Raw genomic sequence first — 21,704 nt, forward strand, 5'->3', positions numbered from 1 at the left:
TTTTTTTTTTTTTTTTAATCTATAAATATATACGATTTTTTGCTTATTTTGGATTATTAAAAAGAAAAATCAAAAATTAGTTAAATATTCATCTGTAACAAAAAAGCAATTGCTACATTTATTTTTGAACCTTTAGTGGATGAATCTTGAAGTATCCAAGAGATACTTAACTCATTGACGTAAATGGCGTCTATAGATGTCCATTGCGTGTGCTTGTAGGTGCAAATGACGTCTATAGCAGTCTTATATTCTTAGCATTATAGAACAAAAAACAACGTATGTTTTGCAAACACTCACACATATTATAAAATGAGCGTCAACGTGTTGTTAAAGCATTTGTTATAATTCGTAAATCGTTGAAAATTTTTTGTTTGAGTTGATTGTTCATATTTTTTTGGAAAGTTTCGTGAAATAAGAGTTAAGCACCTGTCAAGTTTTCACTTTATAATTCAAATTGTTTAGTTGACACTACTCCACAAGGTAGATGTAAGCTGGTGTTGTTCGCTATACATTCAATCCTTATAGAATTACTTATTTCTCAACGATATAGGTAATTTATAGGTGGGGTTTCAATGGTGATGTCAATACTGATACAATATACATATAAGCACGGGAGACGATTTTACTCGCAAAGTCACAACAAAGAAAACTATTTGCAATGCAAGAAAAGTTGATGTCTACGCCTTAATGAGAAAAGACGCTGTAAAGTTATTGCATTTGAAGGTGTATTCAAAACGTGTACCTTTGAGTATCAGATTGAAGTCGTCTTTTATGGAAATATTATATTCTCCCCTGGGGAAGGCTTAAGCATATTTAACGTTTGCGCGTTTGGATACGACAGGCTCCTGATTGTAATTCAACAAACCATCTAAATTTAAATGGGTAAACTTGAGTCATCGATATATTAAATTAGAAGGAGCAGGGGTAGGTTAAAAAGATGATGGAAAATTTATTGACATCATAAAAACAAATTAAAAAGGAAAATTTACACACGTTTAACTAGGAACCGACCGATTCAATATGATTTTCTGAATTGATTTAAGACTGCCTGTCTGACAGTGCCATGTCCATCCATGCAAAATTTTATATTCAACTTGGAGATCGTAACTTCTGAGATATTTTTTAATGCAATTGAGTTATGTTAGTTAAGACGCTATTGGACTGGATTGGACCAATGTTATGGCCATTTCCCACATAATATCATACTTTCAAAAAGGTGTTATATGAAAGGAAAATAAATCAATTGCCAAAAAAAAAAACACAATTTTTAATAATTCGTAATGAAAATTGATTCATTATATCAATTTGAGAGAGAAATTTATTGTAGGAAATTTGGAACACATACGTGCATATTCTTTTATCTCTCGACTTGGGAAGACTCTTACGAAGTGTAAGCATTTTACAAACATACGACGAACAACATAGTTGAAGAATAATAAAATATTTAAGAATTTTTATTAAATTTAATAAATAAATTTGCACGTTTCCATGCAAGGCCTCCCACGAAAATATGCCTTTACACGACAGCAAAATACAATTTCTTTTGTTATTTTAGGATGAAAACAAATCAAGAAATTTATTAGGCAAACTGATCTAGGGCACTTAAAAGTATAACTTGACTATATTGTTTACTTGCTTTTCCCTCATACATCTATAATATTAATTTCCGTCCGGGTTATTTGCTTTTGTACTGTTCAATCCCTTTGACCTTAGATTAGATAGATATTATTATTATTATTATTATTATTATTATTATGCATAAGAGGGCAAAAATAAGGTCAATGGGCTAAGCTGATGAAAAAAAAAACATTTGTGTTTTGTGCACGATAAGAATTCTTGGATGTGTGTGAACTTGAGATCTGAGTGGCATATACCGAAACTACGGCGCTATTGGTGGTAAGTTATCAACTTCAAAAATAATTCTAATATTATATGTATAATTTTTGATTTGTCAAGCACATGCCCAGTTGGCTTTAATCTATCGTTGAACACACACACACCACAAATGCTACACAGTTGGGTAGACGAACGGGCGGACATGCTTAGGCGCACTCGAAGTCTGAAAGTTGGCAAAAAATTATATATAGTTTATGTGACTTTTGAAGCTTGCTTCTGAGCGTTATAAAGATACTGAAAAAAAAAAAAGAAATGAAATTTTGATGTACTATAAATACGGTTGGTAGGTATGATCAATTTTTTTCCCCTTTTTCTACAGGTATTATAGCATCCCCCCATTTAAAATATTTCCAAATTTTTATCTGACTTATTTGCCATAGTTTATAGAGTAATGAGCAAAACACCAATTTGTTTATCGCATTTGAAAAACAGAGTTTTTCTCTCACCTTACATGGTACAGTGCGCATAGATTGATTTAATCCGTTTTCAATATTACCCTGCGTGCAAGAATTCCCATATTTGAAATCGATAGCTTGATTTTTGCGGCCAGGAGAATGTTTACCCCACAATTATAACACGGGCGGACAGATGAACATGCTTAGATCGATTCAATATGGAATGTTGACCAAGAATATAGAATACTTTCTGGATTTGCAAACGTTTTGGATATAACTATGCGAACACAATTAAGCAATTTGTCATTATAGTGAAGCACGTATACGATATATATAAATACATATGGATAAGACGAGAAACTTTGAAATTTCTTTGCTTAGTATGATTAGCAGCCACCACCGTCGAGTGCAATCAGTAAAGAAGGGCACAAAGAAGAAGAACGATGAAAAATGATTCCAAATACCGTAGTTACTAACAATTTTTTATTTATTTCTTTTTGATTTGCTTGCTTATATAATAAACACTTGGGCGGGAGGATAATTTTTTCTCAACGATTTAGAGACATTTTCTTACATAGTCTTCCGAAAAATTTAACCTCACATTACCAATTCAAGATCTTTACTCTCTCACTAATCTCAGTTTGTCAAGATAAAGTTTGCCAGCTAAATTCTAAATTTCACTTCCAACCTCTTCGAACGTAGGCGGCCATCGTACATGATTTTGTGCTCTCCTTTGCTTCTATAACTTGCATTTGCTAAAAACCTTCTTTCGTGTATTAAAATATTGTACGTAGGCTGATTTGATTAAAAATTGCGAGATTATACAAAAAGTATATGTGGTGGTGTTGCATTTCTGCTCTTGCTGCTACTAGTGTAGAGAAGCAAACATCACTTTTCACGGACATTTTAAAGCATGCTAAGTACTCGTGGCTAAGTCAATTGATTTATATTTTTTATCTACGACCTGTCGATAACGCTACGCTGTTAAACGAATTTTATCCTATATCGGGCCTTTCAACATTGCGTTGGCATTTCAAATATTGCGCCATTATCGAACCGAACAGCTTGTGCTGTGCTGTCGTTACGATAAAATTTGAAAATTTTTAATCTATTTACGATCATCATCGCCAGGCACCTTCTGACACTGCTATATAGTGAATGCTAATTCCAATTCGTGCACGCTTGGTCAGATTTGCCGGAAATATTATCGCTATAAAGGAGAGAGTACGACTGCAAATCAAGGAGTATTTCAAATCAGATTTTACCGCAATTTTCATAGAGATTTTCGCTAATAATTGCTAACAATTCATCAACGACAAAATGCTGTTCATTGTTTTTAATATAAAATTATTTACCTGTCTTGATTTCCGAAAGCCCAACAAGAAGAATAGTCGAATAATCTTTCTTACCGCACAGAGTGACAGTTTGGTTTGGTTCGATTTTCGAATTGGGCGTAATTGGATCATATTTTTTGCGAAAATGCTACTGATTCTATAGTTACTGTGAAAAGAATGCATTGTGCGACGATTTCAAATTTTATACTCACCACCGGAGGAGGATGGTGTGGTGTGTTTGCAACACTCTGAAGCAAAATTCAGAGACCACGCAAAGTATTTTATAATCATGATCAGCGCATCAAATATTGATCCAGCTTGAGCATGTCAATCTGTCTGTCCGTCTGTAACGCAACAATAAAACTATCGACAGAAACATTCAAAATTCTCGCAGGCATGCCTGTTGGTATCGAAAATAGGTCAAATTGGTTGAAAAACACCTTAACAATGCGGACATAGGATGAAAACAACTCAGTTTCAAAAAGCAAAGACAGAAATGCTTCTTTGTGTTCCATCATGAAAAATTTCCGCCTACAAAAGTGGAAAAAATCGGCCACAACCTACCATATTTTTTATTAAAAGGCCCTGTAAACGTCCAGAAGGAAGTTTTAAACGCGAGTTAGTATCAGATTCTGAAAGCACTCGCTCGATTTTTGGTCTGTTCACCTCTGTAATATCGATGATAAAAATGAAAATATTCGCAAAATCATTGGAAATTTTTGCACGCAAATTGACCTTGAAAATGGACCAATTCGGTGAAAGGATACACATACAGTGTAACATGAACTGAGAAAACCTGTGGTTTTTTTATGGAGTTTGGAAAAAATCAACCATGTTCTTCTTCTATTACGTAGTATGGAAATTTACTTTTCCTTTCTTTTCTAGTCTTGCATTTAGGCTAAAAGTTATGGTCACGGTCGAATATAATTTTTTTTACTTGCTTTGAACGTACGTTGGCCGGACGATGACAACCAGCTGCTAAAAATATTCGTCTGAATCTGAGAACTACAAGCATTTTTCTTTTTATCTCGGGGTTAAGTTAAAGTTAAAGTCTACGCCAATTGACTGCAGCGACGACCTACTAAGCACTCGAAGAATACCTTGAGCTGTTATTATTAAAATCGAAACTTGCACTTTGCATTAAAACCGCTACATATAACGCAAATAATAATAAGATTAATAATGGAACTCTATTAGAAGACTCGTATACGACTCGTTATTTGGACAGACTAATCTAAATGAATAATACATTAATCAATGGGAAATTCATTGCAAACGGCGATAACGGTGACGACGACGTGTCTCCGGTAAAGTATATAAATAAATTTGTAAATAATTTCTATTGATGCAAATTGATTTGAATTAACGTAGAGAGCTTACCAAGTCGTAACCTGAATTAACTGTAGAAGCGTTACTATATGTGAATGGCCCTCGTACGGTATATAATAAAAATACTATAACTATTTCGTTCTCTTATTAAATTATTAAAAAAGCTTGACCGATTTTCTACAATATAATAAATAAATGAAATGAAATATGACCCGTCTGACTGTTGGTTCCCGTTTAGCTCGTGTGAAGATTGGATTAAACATATGTAGAGAAAATATTTTCTCAATCAGTTTCGCTCTACAAATAGTGTTATATATACATATATATATATATATATATATATGTGGAACACTCTTCTTTTTATATTTTTTTAGACTTTTTTTTTTTTTTTAGCCTTTTTTTTTATATTTTTTCTTTTGTAGATTTATGAAAAATATTGTAAGAATTAAATTAATATTATTTTTGCAATCCTTTTTAGCTGGTATATTTCATCAGTTTTTGTGTATATACGTCGTATGTATGCATTAGATGATTATATTATATTAAGAGACCTATGATTAAATTACAATAAAATCTTAATTTAAACATAGTTCATATAAATGTTTTTCCATACATAATTATATTTATATATATGTATCTATGTTATAAATAAATGGACAATTTACAGTGTTTAATATAATAATAATTTCTCTCTTGTATTTTTGATTTTTCTTTTTTTTAATTTTTTTTTTAATTTTTATTTTTATTTTTTTTTTTTGCATTTTTTTCGTAATTTTCAATTTTTTAGAAAAATGATTTTGTTTTACACTATTTAACATATTTTGTAACAGAAAATATAAACTTTATTGGCATTTAAATACACGTTCCAACATAAGGGATTATCCTACTGAAATTGTTTGATTGGTTTTTATGTTTCTTTTTAAATGCCATTAAAATTAAGTTTTTTTTTTTTAAATTTTTTTTAAATTTTTTTTAAATTTTTTTTTAAATTTTTTTTTAAATTTTTTTCTTTTTTATTTATTTATTTTTATTTTTTATTTATTTATTTTTTTTTTTTTGTAGGCATATTAGTGTTTTCTTAAAGGAAGTGTATGTCGTTTGCAAAAGGAACTGCTCGAAAGTTTTCAAAGAAAGCTGATGCGAAAGCTATGGTTTTGAAAAATGAATCCATTGGATTTCTTTTTTACTTGAAAAAAAGATTATTACATAAACTGGTATACTTCCTTAAGGCCGTAATAACGTGGCAGTGGAAAATAGTACAGAAACAAGAACATTAAATTTTCAAGCAGATATCTTTAAGAAACGACTCCACTTCATCGAAATGATTACTTCAATTGTTTGTTAAATTTTTCATGCTACTCAATTTTTTTTTTTTTTTTTTTTTTTTTTGGTTTTTTTTTCTTGCTTTTCACATATTCATAACTAAATATGTATTTAAATTAAAATAATTCGTACCATAGTAATAATAACCATAATAATAAGAAAGTCATTACACGACTTGATGTTGTATTAGAAAGGTTTCTTTATCTTCTCCTTCTCTTTAATTGAAGGCTTATGAGTAAAACTTTGAGAAGACGGTGTTAAGCGAAGATGTGAATTTTATTATTTGAAACGAATATTGGAAGTGTTTGAATGTATTTTTTTTTCTTTTTTTTCTTTTTTCTTTTTTGTGTACAAATATTATATAGAAATAATTAAAATTTAATGGAGTTAATGAACCTAAAGGAAACTAAATCTATATTAAAAATAAAATAAAGCATTTAACTAATGTTATACTTGCATTAATTTCAATTTTTTTCTATAGCCACATTTGAAAAATCTATATATATCGTTGCGTTCAAAGCGTGGACAAGAAAAGTAGTTGGAAACACAGGAAGGCTTCTAGATTTAATATAAGTAAAGTCTTCTCCTTTTCAGCCTTTCTTTTTTTTTTTTTTTTTTTTTTTTTTTTTTTGTAACCTTTCTCTTTCTTCGTTTTTTTTTTTCCGAAGCCGTATTTATTGAAAATAATTATAAAAACCATTCGTACCTTGACCCAATTCGCGTATGGCTGCGAAGGGATCCTTTTCACTGCCATCAATATTATTGCTAGCAGAACTTGTTCCACTTATGTTTAAGGCAGCACCGCCACCGCCACCGCCACTGCCACTGGTAATGTTATGTTGCATAACATCTGGTTGTTGCGGTCGTTGGCTTAATACCGCTGCATACGTGGTGCTGCGTGTATCAGCTGTTGCAATAGTGTTATTCGGTGGTCCAGTACTGTTCAATGCGTTACTTTTTTGCTGATGCATTTGATTATGGAAACTATTATTAACACCGTCCGCGAGAGGATTCGTTGCAAATGTATTATTGCCTACAAACGTGTCCATGTCATTGTGTTTGATTCCGGGGCTATTGAAATTATTGTAGAGTAATTTTTGAAAATTGCTATTATGTTGTGGATGCTGCGTTTGTTGTGGCTGCGGCTGTAACGATTGTTGCTGTTGCGGTTGCATGTCTTGATGTGGATTATTTTGGAAGAGTGAATCGAGAAGATTTCCAGCAGTTCCCGTACCTAAGCCGGCTAGTATATCATTATTACAGTTGGTAAATATATTATCAGGCGCTGAAGAAGATAACGATTGGCCGGCGGTGGTGTTAGCCGAATTGCCAGCACTATTTATATTATGAGCATTGCCCATTGTCATTCCTTGACGCCTATAGAGTGGTACCGAAATAGCAGGTGCTGCTTCCCCAATATTCGAACCCAGGAGAAATTCTTTGTTATTAAGCAAAGTATCTAAAAAACCAATATTATGCATTTTCAATTAAATAAAATGAGTTAAAATTTATATTAGCTGAGTTCTTGCCAAACCATTTGGATTTAAACAATGCTTAACGTACAATAAATCGGTATTGAGATGCAGAACAAAACAGAACACATAAATGACGAATTGAGATCTAAAATGACGTCATTTAACGTTATTTTTTTTTTCTTCAATCAGTAAGTATCTGACATATCTGTTATAACTCATCAGCTGTTTACAGAACTTATTGAAATTTTTATATTTGCTAATAATTGAAAATGAGAAATTTGAAACGTTTCAAAATTTACAAGTTTAAGATTGCATCGTAATCCTAGCAATATTTACTGTTTTTATTACATAAACGGACCCACATATACATAAATAGTAGAATCTATACTGGGCGCAATTGTGCATATTACAACCGAACTGATTGATACATAACTAGTACACATCCATCCTCCAAAGGCAGGCATGACAATGATTTGTATTTTATATTTTTTGAACATATTTGTGATTTTATACTTACTGTTGCCTAAAAAAGCGCTCCCTGAGCCGACCGTAGGCAATGGTGCTTGATGTTGCTGCGGCGGTATCGAATGCAATGTAAACATATTAGAGGTTAATGGATTCTTCGTTAGGTTGTTTGATTGACCGCTTAATAAGGCAGCCCCCATCCCTGTTCCCGGGAACAATTTACTATTATTTGCTGTGGGTGGAGTTGCGTTTGGCAGTAACTCGCCATTTATGTCTGTACTGTTGCTGCCACCTCCACCCACTCCAAAAAGATCGCGTAATATCGGCTGTGATATTTCATTGCCGTTAATAATAGAGTTAAAGACCATATCAATTTGTTGATTAAAATTAATGTTGCCATCCAAGGGTGGGGTTTCATCATTAGCCACGGTTAAGGTTAACGGAGGCTGCATCAGATTGCTTAGCGGTGGTATCGCTGTGGCTCCCATAAACGGTTGGGCAGTACGGGGTTGCTGTTGTTGTGGTTGCTGCTGCGGATAAGCAATCATGGGCTGTTGTTGCATCAGATCACGTGAGATTAACTGGTTTCCCGCATGTAAATGTGGACCACCTTGTAAGTGTTGCGATGGCTTCAAATTAGGATTTGATTGTTGTTGGAGGGCGGCAGTCACCTGACGCAATGCGTCTGTAAATTTATTAGCTGCCTCTTGACCTTGGATTTCCAAAAGTTTTAAGTACCATTTATATTGGAGATCCTTGGATTCAAAGGCCATCTCGTAAATGTTCATGTTGGGTGGCAAAACAGAAGCGTATTCATTGGGCAGAGGAAATCTCAGAGTTGTTGGCGATTGTTGTTTATTATTTGCAGCGTTGGCCATCATATTAGGAGCTGCGATTGGAAACAGATTAGCACCAATATTTAATGGCGGCAAATGTACATTATTGAGTAATTGAAATTCTTTTTCTTTAAGTCCGCCAGGCATATTGCTTTGGCCAAAGAAGCTAGCCTGGGCGGCCCCAACAGTGCTACCAGTAGGAGGCCTTTGCATAAATGAATCCATAGGACTGACAGGGCCGTTGGGTATGCCCGTAATGTTCCTTTGATTTATCATTTGCAATTGGTTAGGTGCCACATTGTAGCTAAAAGTCGGAAAGTTAACGTGTGATTGCGGGGGTGCTGATATTTGGGTACCTTGACCTGGATGTTGTTTCCCGTATAAGGCTTTATTTGCTAAATACCCTAAGTCGCTGGGATTGTTGCGCATCGTTTGAGGATTAGTAAGGTTCGGCGGTTGCAGAGGCACACTTGTTCCTCTTACACCGTGAACGGGTTGCTGTGGTGGCATCTGACGACTGTTGGGTGGTACACCACTAGCGTTGGGAGGCTGCGACATTGGTGGCTGTTTGGGCAAGGCGCTCCATGGATTTGTTTGCGGTGGTGGTCCCCATAAAGTGGCATTTGGATTTTGATTCCCTGGTAGTCCGGGCTGCTGACCAGTGCCTGGTGGTCCCCCCCTTAAAGATGGCTGAGTATGCCAAGGCATATACGGCGTAGGTGGTTGGCCCATATGCACAGCCGAGAGGGGAGGCGGGCCACGCGGATTAAACTGTTGCGTAGCCATAGGGGGTCCTGGCTGCGGTACTGTTTGAGGGCCACTGGGAGGTGGAGGTCCAATAGCTCTCATTGGCATATGATTCGGATGACTGGAAAAATTATGTCCCCCTTTACTGGGTACTAATCCTTGATTCATCATTGCAGCTGCTGCTGCCGCAACATTATAAGCAGCTGCAGCTGTATGGGGTCCATACATGTGTGGTATGTGTTGGCTGGCCATGTTAGCAGGATGATGTGGTGGTATTGAACCATGACCGCCAGCAGCTAATAACCCTGGATGGGGTCCTAATGTTCCTGGACCATGTAAACTTCCAGTATGCGGTCCGAGTGGATGATGGTTATTGGCTATGCCAGCCATTGCAAGATACATAGCAGCCTGATCACGCAAGTACGCCTCAGGTTGTAAAGAACGGGGTATAAATTCGGGCGCCAATGGATTTAACACATAACCTTTTTTCAGCTCCACTCCATCTAATTGGGAGCGCAGTTGCCACATTGTGATTCCAAAAAGGGATTTATTCTCATGGCATATCTGTATAAAACGCTCCCAAACTTTACGACATCGTCCAATTGAGCAAAGGGCTACTGGATCGCCAACTACAGCTACTAAGCTTTGCGCCCTGGTAAATGCCGTGTTAAGTAATTTCGAATTGCTTAGAAAACCATAATCTGCATCTTCTACAGGATTAAATGACTGACCAGGGAAACCAGCGACTGCCATACCGTTAGGCATGCAGGTTCTGCGAGTGCGCACCGTAGAGAGAAATACCGCACGAAATTGTTTACCCTGAACATTAAGAACACGCTCCACAGAGATTCCACCCATTCGTCGTTTTCTTAATTCAGAACGTATACGAAAAACCTGATCTGCGTAAGGTGTCATAATGCCAATGCTTGCATCGTTTATTTTGCCCCATGACGTAGGCCATTTTTTGCGCAATTCAGAGACGCGTTCAACTAACTCATACACTTCAGCATTGTTATAAAATGCCGTTGAATTTTTGTCTTGAACGTCCTCGCCTCGGGTGGTGAAAAAAGTCAATGGATAAAATTTCTCATGACGCGGTTGTTTACCAGAAGCAATCAGCTTTTGTTCATAAAACAGCTCTGAGGTAAACTTGATAATGACCTCGTGAGCACGATAATTTTCGCATAACAATATTTTACATGGAAAATTGGAGGGATAGTGATCGTAAAGACGTTCCAATAGCGAAATATGCAACTTACGTTCTTTAGCGAACGCTGAGAACAATTCGGGACTCATTTGCATATGATCACCTGCCAGTACTATGCGTGTGCTTTCGTTAGCCAAAGCCAGTGGCATAATCGCTTCACATTCCATCGCTTGAGCGGCCTCATCAAGAAAAATATGAGTGAAATATCCCTTAGGTATATCCAAATTGGCAAGTTCCATTGATATATTAAGGGTTACCACAACAATACGATACTTCATTATATCATCGACAGTAGGACGACGAAAATTACCTGCGCCATCGTTTACGCAATACTATAAAAAACAAGAAATACTTCATATCATACAACTAATCTACGTTTTCACGTTTTTACGTTTAAATATTTCATACCTTTTGTACAACACCATTGACAGTAGCTACCCAACGCTTATGATAATACACTCTGAGAGGTATGGCTTCCTTAAAACCTTCTTCTATCCATGGATGCAAATATTCTTTGATATATAAGTCAGCTGCTGAATTTGAATGTGTACATATTAAAATTTTAGCTTCCGGTTGAACCAATAATTGTTTTATTGCTTGGGCTAAAGTGTACGTTTTGCCTGTACCAAATGGACCAATTAACAGAATGGGTGGTAGTTTAATGCCCAATGAAGTTGTAATAGCATTGACAGCTTCTCGTTGTTTGGCATTCAACTTGGGTTCACATGTCTCAGACCATTGCTTTTTGGGCGTCCATGGTATACTCGGCTCGATATCCGTTACAGGAAATATGATTTTAAAATCAGTAATTTTGTCCACTGCATGGTGCCATTCACAATACGGTAAACGATTAAGCTGAAACTGTATGTCCACATGTATTTCTGTATCGGCCTTTAATTTCATACTCTCAACGCATTTGGCTGAAAGCTTTAGGTAAATCACATTTTTGCCCTTGTCCTCAATAAGCGCCTCGTAGACATTACGTTTTTTATCCTTTACTTGGCCCTCTTCAACTGGAGATATATAAACACTGGAGCAGTTGGATAAAATTAAACGACCCGCAGATGTATCTTCGGATATGTCTTTACCCAAATGCATTAACGCAAAGAGTTCCCCTGATAGCGAGTATTTGGCGGTGCTAGTAGCCATTCCAGCTGGCGTTAAAATATAGTTTGATGTAACCGTAAGCTTCGTACTGAGATTAAAACGAGCTATTTGTTCGTAGCGGGCTATTTCTTCAACGTATAGCAGTTCGTGAATGCGCGACCGGTAATTATTTTGCGTTAAACGCTTCTCCAGAATGGTCGACTGAGTGAGGGTGAAGGTTTGAGCTCGTGGACAAGGATATCGCTCCAGCATTTCCTTTTCATGCTTTAAATCGTTCAAATAGGCTTCAGTCTTCAGGTGAGTACCAAGTGTGGTTTCAAACTTAACCAAATTAGTGTTCGAAACATCCCAACGAGTGGCCGAACTATTTATAATATCACGTTTGATTTCTTCAATTTTCTCAGCATCATTTACAGGTACAACGTCAACACATAAATGTCGCACCAACAGTGGTTCTGTGCCGAAATCAAAACATACAGCTTGACGAAAAGTACCATAAATTTCTGTATGAAATTCTAAAGTGATTTGATATTCAAGAGGACTGTTATTGGCAGATGTTGGAGAGGAATTCATTGTTTCTTGTGGTTCGATTTCTTCCTTCCTGGGGTCATTCATTTCTTCTTCTTTAACACCAGAATCAGCAATCGTTGATGAGGAAACCAAAGCTGCAGCTGAATGCTTATTATGAACCCATTCTTGATTGGTTTTTAATTCTAACTCTTCATTTGAGCCCATTATTTTAATAGACTTAATGCCGAAATGACTGCGATGGGCATCTTGTAAGAGAGCCACGGCCCTTAAAGGGTTTCCTGCCGTCTTAAGAACAAAAATCCATTCACGTTTAGATGATTTAGAACTAATGCTAGTAACAAGATCTTGCTCACAAACAGCTTCAATGCCAACAATTTTCTCACACATGATTTTTTCTGGTGCTGTCGACTGAATCCATCTTTCTAATATTTCTTCGGTGTAAGATTTACCGTAGAGTTCCTTTTCCCACGCCTTTTGAACCCGCATACGTCGATATTCAAATCGTTCCTTCCACTCGTTAAGCTCATCTTGCCCGTGGGCCTCCACGCATTGATTACCGTAGTGGCAGGTTTGAAATTCGCTCCAAGATTCGCAAAGACCATAGGAGTCTAGTGTATAACCCCTAGGAGGAGGTCTCCACTTCCAATCTCGACCTTCATCTGACATTATGACGTTTTGATGAGCTTCGGTTTGACAATGTTGTCTAAGCTCTATGCGTGTATTGAAGGTAATAGCGCAATAAGAACAGGTTGTAGAGTTGCTATTTTCGATTGAATCTTCTGAAGCAGACTTACTACCAGAAACTTTAAGGCCAGCTAAAAAATCAGTTGTCTTTTGCAGATTCCCAGTGGAACTGCTACCAGTTAGGCCAACAGGATTCGACACTGCGCCATTGTGAGTTTGATTTTCTCTTTTTTTTATACCTTTATTACTTAAGAGTTTACTAAACTTATCTAGCGGAAGATTATTGGTGGCCCAATGGTCGAGTTTGGTGTCTAAAATTGACATCTCATCCTCTAAACGAGTATGAGTGATTTTCTGCGACGATTTATTACTGCTCAGCATATGTATAACGGACTTGTAACGTTCTAGGGTCTTACAGATGTCCACAAATACCGGCTGTGACGTTAACTCTGAAACCCATTCTCGCAAAATGTGTTCAGCTTCCTGAAATGCAAATAACGTAGTGTTCTTAAGTAACTCGATAATGTACCAATAAAAAAAACCAACCGGATATTTCTTAAGCTTGCACAAAGAATGAACAAGCCAACGTCGTGTCCTGGAAACGCTAGCTAAACAATCCGTCTGCTGCTCACTTAGCATCGAGATAATTTTTCGAGCGTCGTTAAGACACAACTCATATTTACCCAATTCTAAGAGACATTCGCAGCGGCCCAACAAACAGGAAATATGACGATCTTTAAGGCTTCTACTGTTGACAGTTTGTGTATAAGGAGGAGAATTTAAAATTTGATCGTACAATGTCACAGCCCGAGGCCAGTTACGCCATCTTACATTATCATGTGCTTGCATCTCTTTTTCTGTCATTTTATCTGTGCTAGATTTGTTTTTCGTTTTTGTCCTATTTCTTCCGACTTTTTTTTTTTAATTTCTTTTTACAATTTTTACAAAAGGACAGACAAGAAAACTTTTAATGAATAGAGTTTTCTCTTCTCGTTATCTCTTAATAAATTTTTCAGCTTATTTTACAATTATTTTACAAAACAATCAATTAATTGAGTTTAACGCTCGGTTAGGACATGTCAGATTTTTTTCTTTAAGAAATCTAAAAATAAAACAAACAATAATTATTAAATGATTAGATGTTAAGCAATTTTCGCAGTTTTGTTGTTTGTGGCTGAAAGATAAAACAAAACAATTGTCGTCGTAAACAAATGTTTTATAATGCAGAAAGAAAGAAAGAGAGAGAAGCAGACAGAAAGAGCTCGGTAAGAAAATTCTGTATAATATAATTTATAAGACGATTCAAAATGTGAAAGTATCCTTTTGAGCGAGGAAAGACAAAAACAGCAACGGGTAAAAGTTACAAACATCAACCGGTCACCGGCATAAATCTGTTTTACTTATTTATTACACTATATCAACTTCGTATATACATATATACGTATACATATATATATAATATATATATATAATATATATATATATATATATACATATACTGATATATGTAAGCAAACATCGGTAGCAATTTTCATCACTTTTTTTTTTTTGTTCACTTGGAACCGCTTCCCACACTACCAGATGATCTTATAACAGAGACATATCTCTTATTTATCGCCTTCGTAATTTTTTTATTTTATTAAAACGCTTTTCTTTGACATCGTAAAAGTTTTTATTTGGATATTTAATTAATTTCTTTATATTTGTTCATACGTGTTGTTCTTCACTTATATCTTTACTTTTTTCGCCTTTTTTTCATTCCACAGTGTACAGTCATTTCTTTTTCTTGTTATACGACCTTATTTATAATATTTTATAATCGTTCAATATGAAATTTGTTTTGCTGACATTAAAGTCGTTTTGATTCGATATTCACTCGCTTGCTTGAATTAAAATTAAAGTAGATTGAAATAAAAACTTTACTTTGTGAAAAAGAAAAAATACCAAATCATTTTAACTTGTGTATGTCGCAGTTCGTTATTGCTGAATAAAGACCGCATAGTGCTATAAATAATTCAATTATTTAAAAATTTGAACCGGTTTTGTCGACGAGACCATTTTCGATTAGAAAATTGCGCCAAGCTCACTCTTGATTTTTAAGAGCCACAAACAACTCATTAAAGAAAATTTTAATTGACTTAAAATTATGCAATTAGGAGACTTGAATCATTAAATCGTCATTAAGTTTCAGTAATTTCTATGGATAAATTTTTCACTTCATTTAAAAACATCTGTACGCGAAACCAGGTTTCCGGACGATTTATCACGATTTACATACATATATATATATAAACCTACTTTTTTATTTTAACAGATATTTATGGCACGGACGAAATCCCGCATAAGCAGAGAATCGAGTAATTTAGTTAAAGCAATGAAATATATATGCCTCCAAATAAACTCCAAGACACAATCATCCCGTAAAAAGCAAAATTTCTATACAATTAATAAATTAATTGCGCCCGTTAATAACACTTAGAAAAGTACATTCTGCTTGGTTATATTTACTTTATGACCTGACGAAGCAAAATTGAAAAATATTTAATATGTTTTGAGGAGACTTGAGAGGCTAAAAAGTTTTTGAAAGTTGCATAAATAGAGCCGCAATTTTAGAAACTGATAACGACTATTAAATATCAATCAACACCCTTTTTGCTCTTACGAGTGTAATATTATCATGTGCCCTTACGATTACTTAAACATTTGCTTTTATTCGCACAATATCCCCAACACTATCAATCGCTAAAAGGATAGAAAAGGAAAAACGCGACTTGTAAACAAAACAAAACTTCCAAATTATATGCTATATCTGATTACACTAACGTGTAATATAAATTTTCAATATTAAATTTTGATATTGTTATTTATTCATAAATATTTAGCCAGCGAGTTTTATTTGAATTTATTAAATTCTAAATACAAAAGTCAGTGGCAACTCTTTCGTACAGAAAGATGTCAAAAAAGAAAATTTTTTGCTAATCGAAAAAGGCAAAGAAATAACGAATATTTTCACGGATTGTTAAGATTTCGACGAATTATTCTATAAATATTTATTTCAAATGAATTTTATCCACTTTTCTATAGGAAAACTGATAACTTCGAACAATTTTCTTACATGTTTTTACAGCTGTTTGCAACTTTCATACATAATTTCGTAATTTTATTGAAGCATAATTTTCACTGTACTTTAAGCTTTCTGACGCCTTTAGGTCTTTGCATATCACTTTATTTACTTTTTATATCGTTTTAATTAATTTAAACGTATTACTTAAAGCATTTAAACAAAATTAGTTTCCCAACTGCACAGCAAACTTGTCATAATGATTTGGTTGCCATTTTGTACAATACTAAATAAAATTAAAGATTCTATTTGTCAGAATGAACACGATGGATGTTTCAAACCGATGCCCAAAAAATAGACACTCATACATACATAATATGTTTGTTTTCCTATGCAGCAAGATCATATCTTGTTAGAAATGGTTTAAGCGTAATCAGAAAAAAATTAATGCAATTATAACACTTTTGTTCTTTTTTCTGTTTTGTTTTTTATATGGTGAACTTATCACAATTTATGGGTAATGTTAATTTCATTATCAACGTGGCATTTAGCGTTAATTATAAGTTTTAGTGGCAAATAGTAGATGAACAACACATAACAGATAGTTATAGTTACTTCTTCTTCTGTTATTCAGCAAATTAATAATCCAAAACCCTCAGGGATGTGTTAATTTAAATCATTATTTGATAAAATAACTAAGTTGACAAAATCTTTCGTAGCGATAACTAATTGCTGTAATATATTTTACAAAGACCGAACCGCAAGACACGCGAAATATTAGTTATCACACGGCAGTTTTCATATTTCAAAGTAATCAGAGTTTATTTTTAGCATACTTGCTCAATTTTGGAAGAACGACATACCTCGCATTTTTACTGAACTTCAGAGTTACTCAGTAAAAGAGTAACACAATTGCAATGTTTGCTGGACTTGTGACTGAGACAATGAAATTAATTTGCATAAATTTTGTAAAGGAGTACTTTAATTTCTAAGGTTCACAATTAAACTGTAAACTAAGAAATGACATGGCAACTCTATCTCGTGCAAAAGAAAACGTCAAAATGAAACGTCACGACAATTTGTAAGAGAACAAGAAAGGCGAGTATTCTATAAATTTTTATACAATTATATTAATTTAAGAAGTTTGCGAGCCTTGATTAATTCACTTTTATTTCTATAAAAGCCGTAACGTCAGTTTTTTTAAATGGTTTCCTGCGAAGATAAACATCATTATAGTTACCGATGATTTTTTTCACGCTTTATCAAAAGTAAAATTTTCTTAAATATGAAATTCTCATAAACTTTACGTACATTAAAGTTTTTCTAACTTACCTTTATTGTGACTAATTCAAACCATAATTTTTACATAGGCTTTAAATAAAAATTGATAATTACATCAACTGCACGCAAGGATTTTAATAATAAATAGAGTTGCCAAGTCATTCGGATGATAAGCACATACACCATGCACAAAAAGGGTAGGAATTCATAATTTTAGGAGTTTGACACGGAAGCTTTAAATGGGAATAAAATCCTATAAGCAAATAGAATTAATTATATATAAAATAAATTTGATCAATAACCGAAAATTTGCAAAGAGTGCGATTGAGTTTTATTAATTCCATGTTCTCATTTATTAGTTTGTCTTTTTCACAAAAAATCTTAAACAAAAAAAAAAGCGAAAATAGAAATTTATATAACACATAAAAAAAAAATAGAGTTTTAATAGCTTTACTAATTTGACGAAGGTATTAAATTTGCTTTTTTTGCTTAATGAAAAACATACTAACTGATCATTTAGCAAAGTTATACAAGCTTGCTTAATGCTACAATTTTCTAAAATGAAATTTACCATTTGAATGGTGTATTCTTAAATTAAAATTTTTTTAGTTTTTTGTTAACTGCCACTGTATTTATAATGTTTGAATGTTTAAAAAAGAATTATTCTAATATATTTTCTACTTTAGAAATTTTCGCAAAAATGAAAATAAAATCCTTCTTCGACACATAAAAAAATGAATTGGAAATGTAAAAAGTTTTACATTGACGTCAGGTTAAGCAATCAAATAAGTTTCAGCAAAATAAATAAGTTTCGTCTTTATCTTGCCTCAAAATTTTGATTAAAATTTTAAATTCGGCTTATGAATTTTTCTTATTAAAAATCCCTAATTAAGTTGGAAAATTACTTATTACGTTAAATCGATTAAAGAGATCACTCACAATAATTAAAACGAGTACGTTAATAAAGTAGATATCATCTTCATATATATGCATAAATGATAATTCGACATAAGTCGAATATAAAAACTGTTTTCTTGTGTTAGTCCTCTAGGCATTGTTCACACTAGATATAATCCGAAAAAGATGTTTAAAAATTGCTATTGTAATGATTTAAATTTGTAGATGTAAAATCGGGGCACCGAATTTATAAAATTATGAAACTAAACTAATAAACTTAATATCTTTCCGTTTTCCCCTTTTCGATAAATGTTCTTACGAATACATGAAGTAAAAAGTATATATGCTCCACTGTATGAAGCGAATGTGTTTAGATCATTCACATTCGCTTTACGGCAAATTTAATTTTGTAGTACAGAATTTGCTCAAGATCAATAACGGTACTGAGATTTGTAATCGAATTGTTTATAGAAGTAATTTTAAATTATTTATGTAATTTGCAAGGTTTATTTGTTATTCTTTTCTTTTTTGTTGTAATAGACTTGCAGGCTTCATTTTCAAAAAACAGATTCAATGGAGGGCTATAAGCACATACAGGCTTGTAAGTGAATTTGACATAACCTTACTTTTTTTTACTCCAAATAATATATTTTGCTTTCATTTGTTTAGTGCCGAATTCTCCTTTGACTCCTCTAACACCGTTAAATGAAAATACTCAATTTGATTTCAATTTGGGCGGTGATGGCTCATTGGATCATCACATTGAGAACGTTCGTTTGGGATTTCGTAAGGAAAAGCAACACAAACATCGTCAAGTAGAACAAGTCAGCTCGAGGAGGGTCTTAAAGGCAAAGGACGGCTGTGAAATCTTAAATAAACGTGGAGCGCAAAAGGCACAGCAACAATACTATCCGCAGCAAGGAGCAGGAATTCAGATAAAAATTACGGAAGATAAAACGGTTCATCAAAGCTATGTAACTACGCCCACACATGCACGGCCCCCATTGCGCCCAGTTAATCGTAATATTATGCCGGACTTACAAAATAAGTTTGGCTACCAACACAAGCATCAAGAACAACAACAAAAACGAGGAAAAGTACATTATCTTCGTCCGGCCTCTCCCGTGGCTACAAAGGCTTTATCGCCTCGCATGGAATGCGTTTTAAAGCAGAAAAATCTCATGGGCTATTACGATTTGTTTCAACGAGAAGAGCTTGACATCTTCGCTTTTCTTCTATTGCAACCCAACGACTTACGTTGCATGGGAATTAGTAATGATAATCACATTGCTATGATTATGAAGGCCAGAGAATTCGCCCGGAAACATTTTAATTAATTTTTAATTTATTTGGGTTAAGATTTAATTAAAAAAATTGCTGTTTCCATTTTTTGCTTATCAAGAGATGTATTGAAATATTGTCTATTGAATGAATTATTATTATTTATTACATTTGCGTTTTTACTAAATTAAAAGAAAAGTTCTCGAGAATATACGCAGAAATTTTGCCATTTAGAAAACTGATAGTCGCCTTGATCTTGATTAAATGCTTAACTAATTGCATCTCTTTGAATAAGTATTTTCAGACGGCTATTGCGATATTCTTTTGTTCGGGAGTGTGACCAAAGACAACGGATCATATAAAATGCAACACAGAATATTGTTCATATTCGGAATCGGTTCAAGCTTGTATGCTGGTCTGTATATTGTCCGCTGAGGGTAACATTCATAATCATAATCTTAAAAATATAATAGTTATATTTAAACAATAGTCCATACTTTCTATTATTAATATTAATCTAGAGCTTTATGTTTGGAGTTGGTATTTTTGAAATGTACAAAATTCTGGGGCTGCGGGGTGAATAGATCTTTTCGATTCAGGTCGCCAATATCCTTTACTGTTCAAATCTTCTTGCACAATGCGGGTTGTTGGATAACATATATCAGATTTCGTAAATTCACTCTAATAGGCCGGTTTTATAAATATTAATACAAAAATTTTGATGTTTTTTATCCTGAAATTTAAGAGAAATTATTAAGGGATACCGTTTATATGGGTCAGAATATCTATAATGAGTGTTCCTATGTTAACCGTTTGCAAAAATTAAAAATCTCAAAATATCAAATTGAAAAAATGAAGAGAATGAAATCGAAACTATTCGTAGTTGATTCTTAGGCTCGGAACTTTTTAAGTCCTGTTATTTATTAATATTGAGGTAACACTCATGAGTATGGGAAGAATTTTTTCCATCATTTAAACAAATTCAAGAGCACTTATCAAATAATATAGAAAGTCTTGAAGTCCTAAGAATTAGTGATGAGACTATGCCGTAGGTAGTTTACAGAAAACTCTCTGCTGTTAACAGTGCTTTATAGTCACTCGCGAAAAGTAGGCTTAAAGTACATATAAATCAATTCAACTCTCTCTTAAACTAAAATTGATTGATATACGAACCTGAAATTTGTTTTAGTTTACATGTGAATATTATATGTAAAAAGTAGGAGTGTTATAGTTGGGCAAGGCCGACCATTAAATACCTTACATCACATTGACTGATAAAATTTTATTTTTATTTTTATTATAGAACATAAGAATTATACTTCGTTTATATATAAAGGCATATTTGCCATTTGTGTATTTATGGGAAAGCAGGCTCAAAACGCAACCTAATATGGTACTAGTTTAGTCCTTACTTACGGAAGCATCCAAAAATAGGCGCAGATGGCCTAAATTTTGTAGAGTTAATTTTTATGTGACATTACTACAGTTTATAACTCAATTTCGATCACAAAAATAAAAATTGTGTTAAACAAAGTGATGGAGGATATTTAATGGCCGGCCTTGACCGACTATATGTTTTTATATTAAATTACCATTGTCATATAATTATATTGATCATTTTCATCAGGAAGCATTAAAAATTACACTCTCTTGTCGTAAGAGCTTTAGTTTTCATTATATGAGAGGGAGTTAAAAAATTACCCCAGCCGGTCCAAAGTTTTCATAGCAATTTGGAATGCCGAAAACCATTTTTCCCGAGAAATTTTGAAAATTACCATTTTTCCATATAACTAATGTTCAGAATAGGGCGGTATATGGTGAGGGGTCGAAAAAATTGACCGGTCCGAACCATTTT

General features: G+C 33.8%; 2 protein-coding genes across 14 annotated transcripts; one reads left to right on the forward strand and one right to left on the reverse strand.

The window, feature by feature from the left end:
• Window positions 1-6,901: 6,901 nt before the first annotated feature.
• Window positions 6,902-17,799, reverse strand: LOC119645196 (probable helicase with zinc finger domain). Of its 8 annotated transcripts, none has more exons than XM_038045195.1 (5): window positions 17,723-17,799; window positions 13,876-14,431; window positions 11,416-13,812; window positions 8,270-11,339; window positions 6,902-7,745 (listed from the first exon to the last, which is right to left on the reverse strand). In XM_038045195.1, exons 2-5 carry the CDS (start codon window positions 14,191-14,193, stop codon window positions 6,952-6,954), a joined length of 6,579 nt encoding a protein of 2,192 aa, XP_037901123.1. In that variant the 5' UTR covers window positions 14,194-14,431; window positions 17,723-17,799; the 3' UTR covers window positions 6,902-6,951. The 8 variants fall into 8 exon arrangements, with proteins under 8 accessions (XP_037901123.1, XP_037901124.1, XP_037901117.1 ...); XM_038045196.1 differs by lacking the exon at window positions 17,723-17,799 and adding an exon at window positions 16,445-16,648 and having other exon boundaries at window positions 6,902-7,736; XM_038045189.1 differs by lacking the exon at window positions 17,723-17,799 and adding an exon at window positions 16,445-16,648.
• LOC119645198 lies at window positions 14,438-19,925 on the forward strand. 6 transcript variants are annotated; one of them, XM_038045197.1, is made up of 3 exons: window positions 14,438-14,594; window positions 19,109-19,169; window positions 19,238-19,925. In XM_038045197.1, exons 1-3 carry the CDS (start codon window positions 14,541-14,543, stop codon window positions 19,903-19,905), a joined length of 783 nt encoding a protein of 260 aa, XP_037901125.1. In that variant the 5' UTR covers window positions 14,438-14,540; the 3' UTR covers window positions 19,906-19,925. The 6 variants fall into 6 exon arrangements, with proteins under 6 accessions (XP_037901125.1, XP_037901130.1, XP_037901129.1 ...); XM_038045202.1 differs by lacking the exon at window positions 14,438-14,594 and adding an exon at window positions 17,428-17,488; XM_038045201.1 differs by lacking the exon at window positions 14,438-14,594 and adding an exon at window positions 17,501-17,658.
• The last annotated feature ends 1,779 nt before the right edge of the window (window positions 19,926-21,704 follow it).

This window comes from Glossina fuscipes, unplaced genomic scaffold (assembly GCF_014805625.2).
Source record: "Glossina fuscipes isolate IAEA_lab_2018 unplaced genomic scaffold, Yale_Gfus_2 1, whole genome shotgun sequence".
Lineage (NCBI taxonomy): Eukaryota > Metazoa > Arthropoda > Insecta > Diptera > Glossinidae > Glossina > Glossina fuscipes.